The 19219-nt window shown below is 49.7% G+C and overlaps 1 protein-coding gene across 1 annotated transcript in view; it reads left to right on the forward strand.

Moving 5' to 3' along the window:
• Positions 1 to 19219, forward strand: part of LOC311104607 (dystrophin-related protein 2-like) — a gene marked incomplete at both ends in the record, with an annotated part of 79062 nt that overhangs the window by 11811 nt on the left and 48032 nt on the right. Inside the window, 2 exons of the mRNA XM_084146475.1 lie at positions 18312 to 18468; positions 18585 to 18615. Of these exons, the coding sequence (XP_084002601.1) occupies positions 18312 to 18468; positions 18585 to 18615 (188 nt within the window). The remainder of the gene's footprint in view (positions 1 to 18311; positions 18469 to 18584; positions 18616 to 19219) is intronic.

Genomic DNA, 19219 nt, shown 5'->3' on the forward strand with positions numbered 1-19219 from the left:
TAAGGTTTTGAGCCTGACGTTTGGCAACTCGAACCTTCAGCTCCCTCCACAGATTGTCTATGAGATTAAGGTCTGGAGACTGGCTAGGCCACTCCAGGACCTTAATGTGCTTCTTCTTGAGCCACTCCTTTGTTGCCTTGGCCGTGTGTTTTGCTCATTGTCATGCTGGAATACCCATCCACGACCCATTTTCAATGCCCTGGCTGAGGGAAGGAGGTTCTCACCCAAGATTTGACGGTAAATGGCGCCGTCCATCGTCCCTTTGATGCGGTGAAGTTGTCCTGTCCCCTTAGCAGAAAAACACCCCCAAAGCATAATGTTTCCACCTCCATGTTTAACGGTGGGGATGGTGTTCTTGGGGTCATAGGCAGCATTCCTCCTCCTCCAAACACGGCGAGTTGAGTTGATGCAAAAGAGCTCGATTTTGGTCTCATCTGACCACAACACTTTCACCCAGTTCTCCTCTGAATCATTCAGATGTTCATTGGCAAACTTCAGACGGGCCTGTATATGTGCTTTCTTGAGCAGGGGGACCTTGCTGGCGGTGCAGGATTTCAGTCCTTCACGGCGTAGTGTGTTACCAATTGTTTTTTTGGTGACTATGGTCCCAGCTGCCTTGAGATCATTGACAAGATCCTCCCGTGTAGTTCTGGGCTGATTCCTCACCGTTTTCATGATCATTGCAACTCCACGAGGTGAGATCTTGCATGGAGCCCCAGGCCGAGGGAGATTGACAGTTATTTTGTGTTTCTTCCATTTGCGAATAATCGCACCAACTGTTGTCACCTTCTCACCAAGCTGCATGGCGATGGTCTTGTAGCCCATTCCAGGCTTGTGTAGGACTACAATCTTGTTCCTGACATCCTTGGAGAGCTCTTTGGTCTTGGCCATGGTGGAGAGTTTGGAATCTGATTGATTGATTGCTTCTGTGGACAGGTGTCTTTTATACAGGTAACAAGCTGAGATATCAGCTCGTTACCTGTATAAAAGACACCTGGGAGCCAGAAATCTTTCTGATTGAGAGGGGGTCAAATACTTATTTCCCTCATTAAAATGCAAATCAATTTATAACATTTTTTACATACGTTTTTCTGGATTTTTTTGTTGTTGTTCTGTCTCTCACTGTTCAAATAAACCTACCATTAAAATTATAGACTGATCATTTCTTTGTCAGTGGGCAAACGTACAAAATCAGCAGGGGATCAAATACTTTTTTCCCTCACTGTATATCTTAGGACAATGGGATCCTCTCCCTCCCTATAGTCCCCACCCCTCCCTATAGTCCCTAGTCCCCTCCCTATAGTCTCCGCCCCCTCCCTATAGTCCTCACCCATCCCTATAGTCCCTAGTCCCCTCCCTATAGTCCCCACCCCTCCCTATAGTCCCTAGTCCCCTCCCTATAGTCCCCACCCCTCCCTATAGTCCCTAGTCCCCTCCACATAGTCCCCATCCCTCCCTATAGTTCGTAGTTCCCTCCCTATAGCCCCCACCCCTCCCTATAGTCCCTCATCAAATAAACCTACCATTAAAATTATAGACTGATCATTTCTTTGTCAGTGGGCAAACGTACAAAATCAGCAGGGGATCAAATACTTTTTTCCCTCACTGTATATCTTAGGACAATGGGATCCTCTCCCTCCCTATAGTCCCCACCCCCCTCCCTTTAGACCCCAGACCCCTCTCTATAGCCCCCCCCAGCCCCCCTCCCTATAGTCCCCCCCACCAGCCTCCATATAGTCCCCAGCCTCCCTCCCTATAGTCCCCAGCCCCCCTTCCCTACAGTCCCCAGCCCCCACTCCCTATAGTCCCCAGTCCCCCTTCCCTATAGTCCCCAGCTCCCCTTCCCTATAGTCCCCAGCCGCCCTCCCTATAGTCCCCTCTCCCTATAGTGCCCAGCACCCTCCCTATAGTCCCCCCTCCCTATAGTCCCCAGCCCCCCTTCCCTATAGTCCCCACCCCTCCCTATAGTCCCCAGCCCCCCTTCCCTATAGTCCCAAGCCGCCCTCCCTATAGTCCCCCCTCCCTATAGTCCCCAGCCCCCTCCCTATAGTCCCCCCACCCCTCCCTTTAGTCCCCAGCCCCCTCCCTATAGTCCCCACCCCTCCCTATAGTCCCCAGCCCCCCTTCCCTATAGTCCCAAGCCGCCCTCCCTATAGTCCCCAGCCCCCTCCCTATAGTCCCCCCACCCCTCCCTTTAGTCCCCAGCCCCCTCCCTATAGTCCCCACCCCTCCCTATAGTACCTAGTCCCCTCCCTATAGTCCCCACGCCTCCCTATAGTCCCTAGTCCCCTCCCTATAGTCTCCGCCCCCCTCCCTATAGTCTCCACCCCCTCCCTATAGCCCCCACCCCCTCCCTATTGTCCCTAATCCCCTCCCTATAGTCCCCAACCATCCCTATAGTCCCTAATCCCCTCCCTATAGTCCCCACCCATCCCTAAAGTCCATAGTCCCCACCATATAGTCTCCGCCCCCCTCCCTATGGTCCCCAACCATCCCTATAGTCCCTAGTCCCATCCCTATAGTCCCCACCCCTCCCTATAGTCCCCACCCCTCCCTATATTCCCTAGTCCCCTCCCTATAGTCCCCATCCCTCCCTATAGTCCCCAGTTCCCTCCCTGTAGTCCCCACCCCTCCCTATAGTACCTAGTCCCCTCCCTATAGTCTCCGCCTCCCTCCCTATAGCCCCCACCCCCTCCCTATAGTCCCTAATCCCCTCCCTATAGTCCCCACCCCTCCCTATAGTCCCTAGTCCCCTCCCTATAGTCTCCGCCCCCTCCCTATGGTCCCACCCATCCCTATAGTCCCTAATCCCCTCCCTATAGTCCCCACCCATCCCTAATGTCCATAGTCCCCTCCCTTTAGTCTCCGCCCCCCTTCCTATGGTCCCCACCCATCCCTATAGTCCCTAGTCCCCTCCCTATAGTCCCCACCCCTCCCTATAGTCCCCACCCCTCCCTATAGTCCCTAGTCCCCTCCCTATAGTCTCCACCCCTCCCTATAGTCCCTAGTCCCCTCCCTATAGTCCCCACCCCTCGCTATAGTACCTAGTCCCCTCCCGATAGTCCCCACCCCTCCCTATAGTCCCTAGTCCCCTCCCTATAGTCTCCGCCCCCTCCCTATAGTCCTCACCCATCCCTATAGTCCCTAGTCCCCTCCCTATAGTCCCCACCCCTCCCTATAGTCCCTAGTCCCCTCCCTATAGTCCCCACCCCTCGCTATAGTACCTAGTCCCCTCCCGATAGTCCCCACCCCTCCCTATAGTCCCTAGTCCCCTCCCTATAGTCTCCGCCCCCTCCCTATAGTCCTCACCCATCCCTATAGTCCCTAGTCCCCTCCCTATAGTCCCCACCCCTCCCTATAGTCCCTAGTCCCCTCCCTATAGTCCCCACCCCTCCCTATAGTCCCTAGTCCCCTCCACATAGTCCCCATCCCTCCCTATAGTTCGTAGTTCCCTCCCTATAGCCCCCACCCCTCCCTATAGTCCCTCATCTCCTCCCTATAGTCCCCACCCATCCCTATAGGTTCTAGTCTCCTCCCTATAGTCCCCACCCCTCCCTATAGTCCCTAGTCCCCTCCCTATATTCTCCGCCCCCTCCCTATAGCCCCCACCCCTCCCTATAGGTCCTAGTCTCCTCCCTATAGTCCCCACCCCTCCCTATAGTCCCTAGTCCTCTCCCTATAGTCCACACCCCTCCCTATAGTCCCCACCCATCCCTATAGTCCATAGTCTCCTCCCCATAGTCCCCACCCCTCCCTATAGTACTTTGTCCCCTCCCTATAGCCCCCACCCCTCCCTATAGTCCCTAGTGCCCTATTCATTCCAACTCTGTCTCTGTCTCAGTCTCTTTTTTTGAAACAGTTAGTTTAGTTACAAGCCTCCTAGTGCCAACACACATATGACATATCTGCAAGGGTAAGGAGGGAGGGAGGAGGAAGGGGAGGGAGGGAGGGAGGAAGGAAGGGAGGGGGAGAAAGACACAAGCCTCAAAGAGAATGCTTCTGAGACACCCCGCAGGCACGTTCTTTCTCCCCCTCCCTCCCTCCCTCCCTCCCTCCCTCCCTCCCTCCCTCCCTCCCTCCCTCCCTCTCTTTCGCTCCCTCTCGCCCTCCTTCCTAAAAAAAGACGCTCCACTCATATCTTGTGCATTAATGAATCACTGAACCACAAAGCAACCTCCGCAGGATAATCCCCCAACCTGATTATGGAGTTAGATTTCTATTTGCCTCTTTATTTCCTTTGGAGGTGATAATGAAGAAATGTTACATTTAGTGTCCGCCTCTGTAGCCCATGTTGCACAGGCAAGTCATTTTCTTTGGTCTCTTTTTGTGATCATTTGTTGTTTTTGGTCCTGATGGATTGGCCTGGGTTCTATTATCTAGTGTGGAGGAAACAAGCCTGTCTGTCTACCTCATGGCCAAGTAGCTACACAAGCATATCCGTCTACCTCATGGCCAAGTAGCTACACAAGCCTATCTGTCTACCTCATGGCCAAGAAGCTACAAAAGCATATCCGTCTACCTCATGGCCAAGTAGCTGGCACAAGCCTATCTGTCTACCTCATGGCATGGCCAAGTAGCTACACAAGCCTATCTGTCTACCTCATGGCCAAGTAGCCATATTGAGCTGTTTTACCAACACACACACACACACACACACACACACACACACACACACACACACACACACACATACAGACACACACACATGCACACATGCGCACACATGCACACACAAGTACGCACACACACTCTTGTGCAATGTGTGACTGTGACAGCCCCTGACTGCTGTTGCCGTGGCCACACCCACGAGTGTATCGGCACTGACAGCTTCAGGAGGGGTTCACTGCATTCCCCCTCTCTCCCTCCTTGGCATCTGGCTTCTCAATGCATCAGAATGCGCCCATAAAAAGCCCTTCAATTTTTGTGCTCACCGGGGATGAAATACCTCCAGGACTTCTCTCCTTCTCTCCTCGCAGTCCAGTCCAGCCTAACCAAGCCCAGCCTAGCCCAGCCTAGCCCAGTCCAGCCTATCCCAGTCCAGCCCAGCCTAACCCAGTCCAGCCCAGCCTTGGTCTGGTCTGGAGCTGAAGCAGGCAGCTCCCGTCATGTGGCAATGATTCTAATACAGCAGCACTGATTCTAATACAGCAGCACTGATTCTAATACAGCAGCACTGATTGTAATACAGCAGCAATGATTGTAATACAGCAGCAATGATTGTAATACAGCAGCACTGATTCTAATACAGCAGCACTGATTGTAATACAGCAGCAATTATTGTAATACAGCAGCAATGATTATCATACAGCAGCTTGGCACTCTATTTGTTTCACCTTCACTGTGAAATGGAAGTTGGTGATGTGATGGTTGTCTGTGAGAGTAGAGGCCCAGGCCCTGAGGCTTGATTTGTGGCCATTTGAAGCGCCCCAGTAAAGCTGCCCTGGGTGCTGCCTGATGATGAACAACCTTACTAAAGGAATTAGAGGACTGGCTCTCTCTGATCCGAATCAGCCCGGTTTCCATCCATGCTGAGTGCTGTGTTTCTAGAGGTACTCAAAGTGTGTGTTGAGACAAAGTTTGTGTGTGTGTGAGGAGACACTCAGCATGCACGTATGTGTGTGTGTTTGTGTGTGTGTGTGTGTTTGTGCATTTGTATGTGTATGTGTAAAGACCCACTCAGTGTGTGTTCCTCAGTGTGACAGCATAGAGACAGCTCTCTGGGCAGGGATTGAGAGCGCTGTAAAGCTGTTCACCACTGATTGCACACATGCACAAATGCACACACACAGACACACACAGGTGTGTGCTACTGCCCTGTGCTGGCTGCGGGTCAGTGGTTATGTTCTGCCCTGAGGACTGAGGATTCCCAGGGAGTATAGGCCACATGTGTCCCTCTGAACCCATCGATCTGATCTGGAGCCTGTTCCACTGGGGCCACACATCACACCATAACCTTCGTTCTGATTCAATTACCACTGAGCTGGAGGGTAGGCAGAGGGGGTACGGGACAGTACGCTCAAATACACACAGGATATATGGTACACTCTTAGAAAAAAAAGGTTCCTAATAGAACTCAAAAGGGTTCTATCGCTTGCTTCCTATATGGAACCACTAAAAGTTATATACTGAACAAAACTATAAACGCAACATTCAACAATTTTTATGATTTTACTGAGTTACAGTTCATATAAAGAAATCAGTAAATTGAAATAAATTAATTAGGCCCTAATCTATGGATTTCACATGACTGGGCAAGGGCACAGCCATGGGGGACCCAGGCCCAGCCAATTAGAATGAGTTTTTCCCGAAAATAGGGCTTTTTTACAGACAGAAATACCCCTCAGTTTCATCAGCTGTCCGGGTAGCTGGTCACAGATGATCCCGCAGGTGAAGAAGCCTAATGTGGAGGTCCTGGGCTCGTGTGGTTACATGTGGTCTGCAGTTGTGAGGCTGGTTGGATGTACTGACAAATTCTCCAAAACAATGTTGGTTATGGAAGAGAAATGAACATTCAGTTCTCTGGCAACAGCTCTGGTGGACATTCCTGCAGTCAGCATGCCAATTGCACACGCCCTCAAAACTTGAGACATCTGTGGCATTGTGTTGTGTGACAAAACTGCACATTTTAGAGTGGCCTTGTATTGTTCCCAGCACAAGGTGCACCTGTGTAATGATCATGCTGTTTAATCAGCTTCTTGATATGCCACACCTGTCAGGTGGATGGATTATCTTGGCAAAGGAGAAATGCTCACTAACAGCGATGTAAACACATTTGTGCACACAATTGAGAGAAAGAAGCATTTGGAAAATTTATGGGATCTTTTATTTCAGCTCATGAAACATGGGTCGAACACTTTACATGTTGCGTTTATATTTGTGTTCAGTATACAGTAGACCCCTTTTGTAGGGTTCTTTGAACAGAACCCTACAGGTTCTTCTTCACTGAACCAAATGTGTTCCATATAGAACTCTGTATAGAACCATGAATTAATTATGGCTAGGCTACTACTAGTTCAATAGTACTAGCTAAGAAGATAATATAATGCCATGAAATAATGCACAAAACAATACCAGCATAGTTTTGAGATTGTATTGTCCTAACAGTCAAACTCAAACACTAACAGTTTAGGTACAGTAATGCAAACGTAGTTTGGAAATATGCACTGTTGGTCAGGGAGGTTCTTTATTTGAATAATGGCCCACGTCAGTTTTGGTATCAACCTTCAGAGGGTTTATGCCTTCTTCATGGGACAGCTACAGTATGGGGTATTGCCTGGCTGGTTCCTAAGAAGAACATGAGGAGCCAAAACATGAGTCTATTGAATATCTGCAAAAAGGAAGACTAAATAATATGCATACATATCATTATTATCATGCTGAAGACCAACTTACAGTTGTCATCAGCAGCAGCCGAAAGAGGAATCTGCCTCTGACTCCACACTGAAGTACTGAAATAGTAACAATGAGCTAATTGCCAATGTCAGGCTGGGTTTATAGTTCTATTTGGCATATTCAATAATTACAATGACAGTTTATTTGTAAGATGAGTCAGCTAGCTTGTAAAGTGACTAATTAGAGGAGGCTTTTTCCTCAGCTAGCTACCAACCAAACGGTAGCCTATAAAGTTCCAACTCTAAAAGAGCCGTATTTATCTAGCTTATAGTTAATCACATGATTATGGCTTCATTTGTTTGAATAAAAAAAGCAACTTTGCTTACCATAAAAAAATTGCTTATTGGTAGGCCCTATTTCCAACTGTCTTGAGTTCTTGTTATGCTGGATAAAAATGGCAGTTGATTTTTGAATGATAGAACCTTGGGGTTCTATCTGTCCAGGATTTAACCTTTTTCTGAAAAAGGCTCTTCAATTTTGACCAAAGAACCAAAAGGTTGTATATACTGTAGAACCCCAATGAACCCATTTTTCTAAGTGTGTACTGTTAACAGAGCTTTACACAAACAGATACAGATTCTCTCTACAGTATCTCTTTTTCTTTTACACACACGCGCGCACGTGCGTTATCCCACCCAATTGATCTACGCACAAAATAACTTCCTTCCTTAAGGGCTTTTAAGAGACACTCCAACTCTCTTCTTTGTCAACTAATCAGTGTCTAGGAAATGTCACAGGAAATGACAAGCCAGGCTGTGTTCTTTGACAAGTACCTTTGTCTCTGCAGGAAACAACTAATCCAATGTACCATTTATATGATTCAGACTGATGTCTATAGGTCTCCTTTTATTTGTATCTGTGTGTTTTGCTACAGCACTGTTTTGCACACCTGTTGACCTGGTCGACATATTGGCAGTAACAGTGACAGTAGCTCTCTGTTACTGCTCCCATCACCATGACTAGCTCCATAGTGCTCACTACCACATCACCATGACTAGCTCCATAGTGCTCACTACCACATCACCATGACTAGCTCCATAGTACTCATTACCACATCACCATGGCTAGCTCCATAGTGCTCGCTACCACATCACCATGACTAGCTCCATAGTGCTCGCTACCACATCACCATGGCTAGCTCCATAGTGCTCACTACCACATCACCATGACTAGCTCCATAGTGCTCACTACCACATCACCATGACTAGCTCCATAGTGCTCACTACCACATCACCATGGCTAGCTCCATAGTGCTCACTACCACATCACCATGGCTAGCTCCATAGTGCTCATTACCACATCACCATGGCTAGCTCCATAGTGCTCACTACCACATCACCATGACTAGCTCCATAGTACTCATTACCACATCACCATGACTAGCTCCATAGTGCTCACTACCACATCACCATGACTAGCTCCATAGTGCTCACTACCACATCACCATGACTAGCTCCATAGTGCTCACTACCACATCACCATGACTAGCTCCATAGTGCTCACTACCACATCACCATGACTAGCTCCATAGTGCTCATTACCACATCACCATGGCTAGCTCCATAGTGCTCACTACCACATCACCATGGCTAGCTCCATAGTGCTCACTACCACATCACCATGGCTAGCTCCATAGTGCTCATTACCACATCACCATGGCTAGCTCCATAGTGCTCATTACCACATCACCATGGCTAGCTCCATAGTGCTCACTACCACATCACCATGGCTAGCTCCATAGTGCTCACTACCACATCACCATGACTAGCTCCATAGTGATCACTACCACATCACCATGACTAGCTCCATAGTGCTCACTACCACATCACCATGACTAGCTCCATAGTGCTCACTACCACATCACCATGACTAGCTCCATAGTGCTCATTACCACATCACCATGGCTAGCTCCATAGTGCTCATTACCACATCACCATGGCTAGCTCCATAGTGCTCACTACCACATCACCATGACTAGCTCCATAGTGCTCACTACCACATCACCATGACTAGCTCCATAGTGCTCACTACCACATCACCATGACTAGCTCCATAGTGCTCATTACCACATCACCATGGCTAGCTCCATAGTGCTCATTACCACATCACCATGGCTAGCTCCATAGTGCTCACTACCACATCACCATGACTAGCTCCATAGTGCTCATTACCACATCACCATGGCTAGCTCCATAGTGCTCACTACCACATCACCATGACTAGCTCCATAGTGCTCACTACCACATCACCATGACTAGCTCCATAGTGCTCACTACCACATCACCATGACTAGCTCCATAGTGCTCACTACCACATCACCATGACTAGCTCCATAGTACTCATTACCACATCACCATGACTAGCTCCATAGTACTCATTACCACATCACCATGACTAGCTCCATAGTACTCACTACCACATCACCATGACTAGCTCCATAGTGCTCACTACCACATCACCATGACTAGCTCCATAGTGCTCACTACCACATCACCATGACTAGCTCCATAGTGCTCACTACCACATCACCATGGCTAGCTCCATAGTGCTCACTACCACATCACCATGACTAGCTCCATAGTGCTCACTACCACATCACCATGGCTAGCTCCATAGTGCTCACTACCACATCACCATGACTAGCTCCATAGTGCTCACTACCACATCACCATGGCTAGCTCCATAGTGCTCACTACCACATCACCATGACTAGCTCCATAGTGCTCACTACCACATCACCATGACTAGCTCCATAGTGCTCACTACCACATCACCATGACTAGCTCCATAGTGCTCACTACCACATCACCATGGCTAGCTCCATAGTACTCACTACCACATCACCATGACTAGCATTTCTGCAATGTGCCTCCCTCCTCTCACATATCACCAGCTTTGTGGCAGTCAAAGCGGTAGCTGGTGGCACACATTCTCTCTCTCTCTCTCTCTCTCTCTCTCTCTCTCTCTCTCTCTCTCTCTCTCTCTCTCTCTCTCTCTCTCTCTCTCTCTCTCTCTGTCTCTCTCTCTCTCTCTCTCTCTCTCTCTCGGTCTCTCTCTCTCTCTCTCTCTCTCTATCTCTCTCTCTCTCTCTCAATTTCAATTTAAGGGCTTTATTGACATGGGAAATGTATGTTAACATTGCCAAAGCAAGTGAAGTAGATAGTAAACAAACGTGAAATAAACAATAACAATTAACAGTAAACATTACACTCAGAAGTTCCAAAAGAATAAAGATATTTCAAATGTCATATTATGTATATATACAGTGTTGTAACAATGTGCAAATAGTTAAAGTACAAATGGGAAAATAAATAAACATAAATATGGGTTGTATTTACAATGGTGTTTGTTCTTCACTGGTTGCCCTTTTCTTGTGGCAACATGTCACACATCTTGCTGCTGTGATGGCACACTGTGGTATTTCACCCAGTAGATAAGGGAGTTTATCAAAATTGGGTTTGTTTTCGAATTCTTTGTGGATCTGTGTAATCTGATGGAAATATGTGTCTCTAATATGGTCATACATTTGGCAGGAGGTTAGGAAGTGCAGCTCAGTTTCCACCTGATTTTGTGGGCAGTGTGCACATAGCCTGTCTTCTCTTGAGAGCCATGTCTGCCTACGGCGGCCTTTCTCAATAGCAAGGCTATGCTCACTGAGTCTGTACATAATCAAAGCTTTCCTTAAGTTTGGGTCAGTCACAGTGGTCAGGTATTCTGCCACTGTGTACTCTCTGTTTAGGGCCAAATAGCGCTGTTTTTTTGTTAATTATTTCCAATGTGTCAAGTAATTCTCTTTTTGTTTTCTCATGATTTGGTTGGGTCTAATTGTGTTGTTGTCCTGGGGCTCTGTGGGGTCTGTTTGTGTTTGTGAACAGAGCCCCAGGACCAGCTTGCTTAGGGGACTCTTCTCCAGGTTCATTTCTCTGTAGGTGATGGCTTTGTTATAGAAGGTTTGGGAATCGCTTCCTTTTAGGTGGTTGTATAATTTAATGGCTCTTTTCTGGATTTTGATAATTAGCGGGTATCGGCCTAATTCTGCTCTGCATGCATTATTTGGTGTTTTACGCTGTACACAGAGGATATCTTTGCAGAATTCTGCATGCAGAGTCTCAATTTGGTGTTTGCCCCATTTTGTGAATTCTTGGTTGGTGACCTCACAACCATAAAGGGCAATGGGTTGTATAACTGATTCAAGTATTTTTTGCCAGATCCTAATTGGTATGTAGAATTGTATGTTCCTTTTGATGTCATAGAAGGCCCTTCTTGCCTTGTCTCTCAGATCGTTCACAGTTTTGTGGAAGTTACCTGTGTTGCTGATGTTTAGGCCGTGGTATGTATCGTTTTTTGTGTGCTCTAGGGCAACGGTGTCTAGATGGAATTTGTATTTGTGAGCCTGGCAACTGGACCTTTTTTGGAACACCATTATTTTTGTCTTACTGAGATTTACTGTAAGGGCCCAGGTCTGACAGAATCTGTGCAGAAGATATAGGTGCTGCTGAAGGCCCTCCTTGGTTGGGGACAGAAGCACCAGATCATCAGCAAACAGTAGACATTTGACTTCAGATTCTAGTAGGGTGAGGCCGGGTGCTGCAGACGTTTCTAGTGCACTCACCAATTCGTTGATATATATGTTGAAGAGGGTGGGGCTTAAGCTGCATCCCTGTCTCACCCTGGGGAAATAAATGTGTGTGTTTTTTGCCAATTTTAACCACACACTTTTTGCAAATAATTGTGTGTGCCCACCCCCCCCCCCCCCCTTCGCTCTGTCCTCCCCTCTCCAACTCTCCGTGTTTTGACAATGGTGGTGAATAACATTCTGCAGGAAAAATTATACTTTCAGTGGTAGCTGCAAGCTGGAGATCTGGTGTGTAATTGAAACAATGGGGCACTTTCACATTGAGAAAAATGTTATGTATGCACCACAACACCGGTAAGGATATTAATTGCGTCATAATGATTCATGTCGTAGATATCATGCTTCAGGAGAAGACCCAGATGCAGACAGTGTCGAAGTAACAAAAGTTTATGGGCAGGGCAGGCAGAGGTCAAGAATCCAGGGTGGTGTGACAAGGTACAGAACGGCAGGCAGGCTCAGGGTCAGGGCAGGCAGAATGGTCAAAACCAGGAAAACTAGAAAACAGGAACTTGACAAAGACAGGAGAAAGGGGAAAAACTGGTAGGCTTGACGAAACAAAATGAACTGGCAACAGACAAACAGAGAACACAGGCATAAATACACTGGGGATAATGGGGAAGATGGGCGGCACCAGGAGGGGGGTGGAGACAATCACAAAGACAGGTGAAAACCCCCCCTACCAGGGCGCATACCTGGTTGACCGGGGTGCCGGCGTTGAAACTCAGCGATGAGGCCTGGGTCCAGGATGTCCATAGTGGGGACCCAGCACCTCTCCTCTGGGCCATAACCCTCCCAGTCAACCAGGTACTGGAATCCCCTGCCCCGAGGTCGAACATTCAGGAGATGCCTCACCGAGTACGCCGGTTGGCCGTCGATGAGACGGGGGAGAGGGTTTGGCATGGAAACAGGAGACAAAGGGCTGTGAGACATGAATTTGATCCTAGACACATGAAAAGTGGGATATATATACGGAGGGTACGGGCAACAGAAGACGGCGGCAGGTAGCTTACTGGTTAAGAGCGTTGTGCCAGTAACCGAAAGGTCGCTGGTTCTAATCCCCGAGCCGACTAGGTGGAAAATCTGTCGATGTGCCCTTGAGCAAGGCACTTAACCCTAATTGCTCCTGTAAGTCGCTCTGGATAAGAGCGTCTGCTAAATGACTAAAATGTAAATGTAAGACGAACAGCAGAGGGGCTAATGATCTTGGAGATGGGGAAAGGGCCGATAAACCGGGGGGAAAGTTTGCGGGACTCCACCCGGAGGGGCAGATCTCGGGTGGACAGGATACCTTCTGCCCGAGATGATACCGGGGAGCCGGGGTCCAGTGACGGTCCGCTTATCGTTGACATCTGGAGGTGGTCTTGAGAAGAGCCTCCAGGTATGACGACAGCGGTGGACAAATATCTGGGCCGAGGGAATGCCGACCTCTTCCTCTTGCTCCGGGAAGAGCAGGGGCTGATAACCCAGGGGCAAGCCTGGAGGAGTGGGCCCACTCCAGGACCGAGGAGCGGACAGCATCAGGAACAAACATCCGGTTATCTGGGCCCCCCCGGGGTTCGGCTGGGAACCTGCTTCCGTATTCCCCAACTGAGTGCCGTCGCCAAGCACGAGGTGGGAAGGATGGTCTCGGATTCCGGGTGTGTAGCCGCGGGGGTGTAGCGGCGTGACAGCGCATCTTGCTTGACATTCTTGGATACCGGTCGGTATGAGAGGGAGAAGTTGAACCAGGTGAAAAGCAGGGCCCACCTAGCTTGCCTGGAATTGAGACGCTTGGTGGTGCGGAGACATTCCAAGTTCTTGTGGTCTGTCCACACAATGAATGGATGTTCCGCCCCCTCCAGCCAGTGCCTCCACTCCTCCAACGCCATCTTCACCGCGTGAAGCTCATGATTCCCCACATCGTAATTCCTCTCTGTGGTGTTGAGGCGATGGGAGAAGAAGGCGCAGTGATGTAACTTGAGGTCCAGGGCCGAACGCTGGGACAGGACCGCCCCCACTCCGACATCCGAAGCATCGGCCTCCACCACGAACTGGTGGGACGGGTCAGGATTAACCAAGACGGGAGCAGTGGTGAAACGGTGTTTGAGATCCCAGAACGCACGGTCAGCAGCTGGGGACCATGTGAACGGAACCTTGGGAGAGGTGAGTGCAGACAGGGGGGAAGCCAGGGTGCTGTAACCCAGGATAAAGCGGCAATAAAAGTTGGCAAATCCCAGGAACGTTGCAGTTGCACTCTGGACGTAGTTTGGGGCCAATCCACCACCGCTCTCACCTTCCCGGGATCCATCTGTACACTTCCTGCTGCGATGATGTAGCCCAGGAAGGGGATGGTGGAGCGATGGAATTCGCATTTCTCCGCTTTCACAAAAAGCTGGTTCTCCAGGAGGCGTTGGAGGACCTGTCGGACGTGGAGCACGTGTTCTTGGACGGAGCGGGAGAAGACGAGGATGTCGTCGAGGTTGACAAAGACGAACCGGTTCAACATGTCGCGGAGTACATCATTAACCAGGGCCTGGAACACAGCTGGAGCATTGTTAAGGCCAAATGGTATGACCAGATACTCGTAGTGAACGCTGACTGTGTTGAAGGCAGTCTTCCACTCGTCCCCCTCCCGTATCCGCACCAGGTGGTAAGCGTTCCGTAGGTCCAGCTTGGAGAACATGTTGGCCCCCTGGAGCGGCTCGAAGACCGAGGAGATGAGTGGTAGCGGGTAGCGGTTATTCACTGTGATGTCGTTGAGGCCCCGGTAGTCAATGCACGGGCGCAGAGTTTTGTCCTTCTTCTCCACAAAGAAGAACCCTGCGCCGGCGGGGGAGGCAGAAGGACAGATGAACCCGGCAGCTAGGGAGTCCTCAATGTAGGTATCCATAGCCTTGGTCTCCGGACCCGACAGCGAATACAGACGTCCCCGGGGCGGAGGGGTGCCTGGTAGAAGGTCAATTCTGCAGTCGTAGGGTTGGTGCGGCCGAAGTGGCCTGGGCCTTACTGCACACCTCCCGGAGGTCCTGATACTCCGTGGGAAAGGCGGAGAGGTCAGAGGCAACGTCTGAGCCCCCAGGAAGACCTCCCGGGGCAGGCTGCACTGACTTCAGGCAATGAGCGGCCTATAGAGCACCCATCCAGTGCTCTAAAGTCCATGGGAATGGAGAGGGGCTGAGTGGGGATGCCCAGCTTGGACGCCAGGGTATCGTCCATAAAGCTCTCATCGGCCCCAGAGTCGATGAGTACCCGGAGAGATTTGGACTGGTTCCGCCACAGCAAGATGGCATGAAAAGGGGGAGTAAGGGGAGAGGAAAAGTTATCCGTATGGCCCACCAGAGTACTCGCCCCTACCGGTGAGCCTGGTCTTTTAGTGGACAGGTGGACACAAAATGACCAGTAGACCCGCAATACAGGCAACTCTTCGTGTGAAGCCTGTATTGCCGTTTGGCTGGAGACAGCCTAGCTCTGCCTAGTTGCATCGGCTCGGGAAGAGGTGGATCGGCAGACTTCGGAGACTCTTGGGGGAACTCGGGTAGCCTGGGGTTCTCTCGGCAACAGAGCCGTCGGCGACTTCCGGGATGCCTCGGAGGCGAGGTGGAATCTGACTTCCTCTCCTTCCTACGTTCCCGTAGTCGCCCATCGATCCGAATGGTCAAGGCAATGAGCGAGTCAAGATCCGTCGGTAGTTTTCGGGCTGCAAACTCGTCCTTTACTTCCTCCAATACTCCGTGCAGGAACGTGTTGAACAGAGCTTCCGGGTTCCAGACACACTCAGCTGCCAACGTGCGGAAATCCACTGCATAGTCTGCCACACTACTGGGTTCTTGCCGAAGATGGAGTAACTTCCGGGCAGCCTCTCTCCAGGAAAATGGAGCATTGAAAACCTTTTTTACCTCCTGCATGAACTCCTCCAGACTGAAGCATACGGCCGACTGTTGTTCCCACACTGCCGTAGCCCAGGCGAGAGCCCTCCCGGACATCAGCGTGATGAGATACGCTCTCTTAGAGCGGTCCGAGGGGAAGGAGGAGGGCTGCAGCTCGATGATGCGCAAACACTGACCGAGAAATGCCCGACAGGTTCCCGACTCTCCAGTGAAGCGTTCCGGGGGAGGTAAGCGGGGTTCTCGGGAAACCGGGGTGGCCGGGGAGGCCACGCTGCTAACAGCAGGGTTACTGAGGGGCTGGGAGGTTACCGTCGTGGTAGACTGCCTAACAGACAACCCGCGGAATTGCTCCAGCAATGTGTTAAATGCTCTGTCATGGCGTTCAGCCAAGGTCTGGAACCTTTCCATGAGACCACGAAGCAACTCCGCGTGCCTTCCAATGGTGGCTCCTTGGGAGGAGATGACATTGCGGAGCTGGTCCGAGTCTGCTGGGTCAGTCATGGCTAGTTAGTATTATCACGCTTCAGGAGAAGACCCAGATGCAGACAGTGTCAAAGTAACAAAAGCTTATTACAAAAACAGGGGGCAGGTAACGACAGGTCAAGGTCAGGCAGAGGTCAGTAATCCAGATCAGAGTCCAAAAGGTACAGAACGGCAGGCAGTCTCAGGGTCAGAGCAGGCAGAGGTCAATAATCCAGGGTGGTGTGACAAGGTACAGAATGGCAGGCAGGCTCAGGGTCAGGGCAGGCAGAATGGTCAAAACCAGGAAAACTAGAAAACAGGAACTTGAGAAAGACAGGAGCAAGCGGAAAAATGCTGGTAGGCTTGACGAAACAAAACGAACTGGCAACAGACAAACAGAGAACATAGGTATAAATACACTGGGGATAATGGGGAAGATGGGCGACACCTGGAGGGGGGTGGAGACAATCACAAAGACAGGTGTCACGACTCCCTCTGAACGTGCCTCATCTCCTTGTTCGGGCAGGCTTCGGCGTTCATCGTCACCGGCCATCTAGCCACTGCCGCTCCTCTTTTCATCATTCCATTTGTTTTGTCTTGTTTTTCACACACACCTGGTACATATCCCCTCATCAGTCTCTGTATAATTATTCCCTCTGCTACCCCATGCCTTTGTGTGTTATTGTTCCATGTGGAGGTGTTGCTAGCTCGTCTTTACATTTTACATTTACGTCATTTAGCAGATGCTCTTATCCAGAGCAACTTACAAATTGGTGCATTCACCTTATAGCCAGTGGGATAACCACTTTACAATATGTTATTTTTTTTTGGGGGGGGTGGGGTAAGAGGATTACTTTATCCTATCCCAGGTATTCCTTAAAGAGGTGGGGTTTCAAGTGTCTCCGGAAGGTGGTGAGTGACTCCGCTGTCCTGGCATCGTGAGGGAGCTTGTTCCACCATTGGGGTGCCAGAGCAGCAAACAGTGTTGACTGGGCTGAGCGGGAACTGTGCTTCCGCAGAGGTAGGGGGGCCAGCAGGCCAGAGGTGGATGAACGCAATGCCCTCGTTTGGGTGTAGGGACTGATCAGAGCCTGAAGGTACGGAGGTGCCGTTCCCCTCACAGCTCCGTAGGCAAGCACCATGGTCTTGTAGCAGATGTGAGCTTCAACTGGAAGCCAGTGGAGTGTGCGGAGGAGCGGGGTGACGTGAGACAACTTGAGAAGGTTGAACACCAGACGGTCTGCGGCATTCTGGATGAGTTGTAGGGGTTTAATGGCACAGGCAGGGAGCCCAGCCAACAGCGAGTTGCAGTGATCCAGACGTGAGATGACAAGTGCCTGGATTAGGACCTGTGCCGCTTCCTGTGTAAGGCAGGGTCGTACTCTCCGAATGTTGTAGAGCATGAACCTACAGGATCGGGTCACCGCCTTGATGTTAGCGGAGAACGACAGGGTGTTGTCCAGGGTCACGCCAAGGCTCTTTGCACTCTTTGTGTTGAGCATTATGTTACTTTTATCGCCGGGATATTCACCCGCACTGTATTTGGGTTTACGCATTGCTGCGGACTGCTGTATTGGCCAAATAAACCCTATTCATTGGATTCACACCTCCTGCGCCTGGCTCCGTCCTACTCACCTTGTTACAACAGGTGAAACAGATCAGGGTGTGACAGTAGAAACTCATCCAGCAACAACACATACTTTTTACTTATACTGATTGAATATCTCATATGTTCCTTCACCATCTCATACATTTAGGCTTTTGTCATGTTTTTAATGTTGCATTTGTTACATCTAGTGATGCTCTTTTCATACTGGGGATTGTGGGATGGCAGTTTACGAATGTCACCCAATTGCTAAATGTGTTGGGTATCATGAGCAGCCATTGGCTGACTGTCGTTGTGCTCTGTTTGTCTTTCTGTTTGTCTGCCTGTCTGCCTGTCTGCCTGCCTGCAGAGTGCGGCTAGAAGCGTTCTCCGACAACAGTGGGAAGCTGCAGCTCTCCCTGCAGGAGATCATAGAATGGCTGACGGCCAAGGACGAGGAGCTGTCGGAGCAGCTGCCCATAGGTGGCGATGTGGGGGCCGTCCAACACCAGAGGGAGTTCCACCAGGTACTGTGTTGGGCCCATTTCAAAAACTACATCACACAAACATGCCAAACTAGTATGTAGTCAGGATGTTCTTGTAAGGCAGAGCTCTCCAACCTTGTTCCTGGACCATCGTGTAGGTTTCCAGGAACAGCGTTAGAGAGCCCTGTTGTAAGGCAAACCAACATTATTTTATTCCCAGTTTCTTTTGTGGCATTAAGGACCATGAGTATGATCAGTTTCTATGGCTTCTATAGGACTGAATGAATGGACTATAGGCAGATACACAGTGATCACAGTGTGCTATAGCTAACACTAACCCTTCACAGTTTCTCCCTAGAAACTCCTTAGTTACCTGTTTGAAATGAATAGGACCACTAGGCTATGTTTCAGTGCTGTCACACTAACCTTAGTTTAGCCGGATTAACATTAAGGATAGAGGGTAACCACTTAGATAGGAGTACATAGCTCTTCCCTCCATCCCTTCACAGGGATTTACCTACTTTCAATTAGCAACCACTTTAATTTGAGGCTCTCTTAATTTGGCCATGTATCAAAATAACGACTCTATTTCAGCATTTAAGACTCTGGCTGTTATCTGCAGGAGAGATCTGAGGCAACAAGATGGCTGTGGTGTGTGTTAAAGCCGCCCAGTGGTGAAACTATAAAGATACCCTGAACTGCCGTTAAGTAAGAAGAGTGCCTCAGCTGAAATATTTTTAATTGACATGTTAAAAATCCATTGCTACTCTGTGAGAGGGGAATAAAACTGGTT

The sequence above is a fragment of the Coregonus lavaretus genome (assembly GCF_964263955.1).
Source record: "Coregonus lavaretus genome assembly, chromosome: 29".
In the NCBI taxonomy this organism is placed as follows: Eukaryota; Metazoa; Chordata; class Actinopteri; order Salmoniformes; family Salmonidae; genus Coregonus; species Coregonus lavaretus.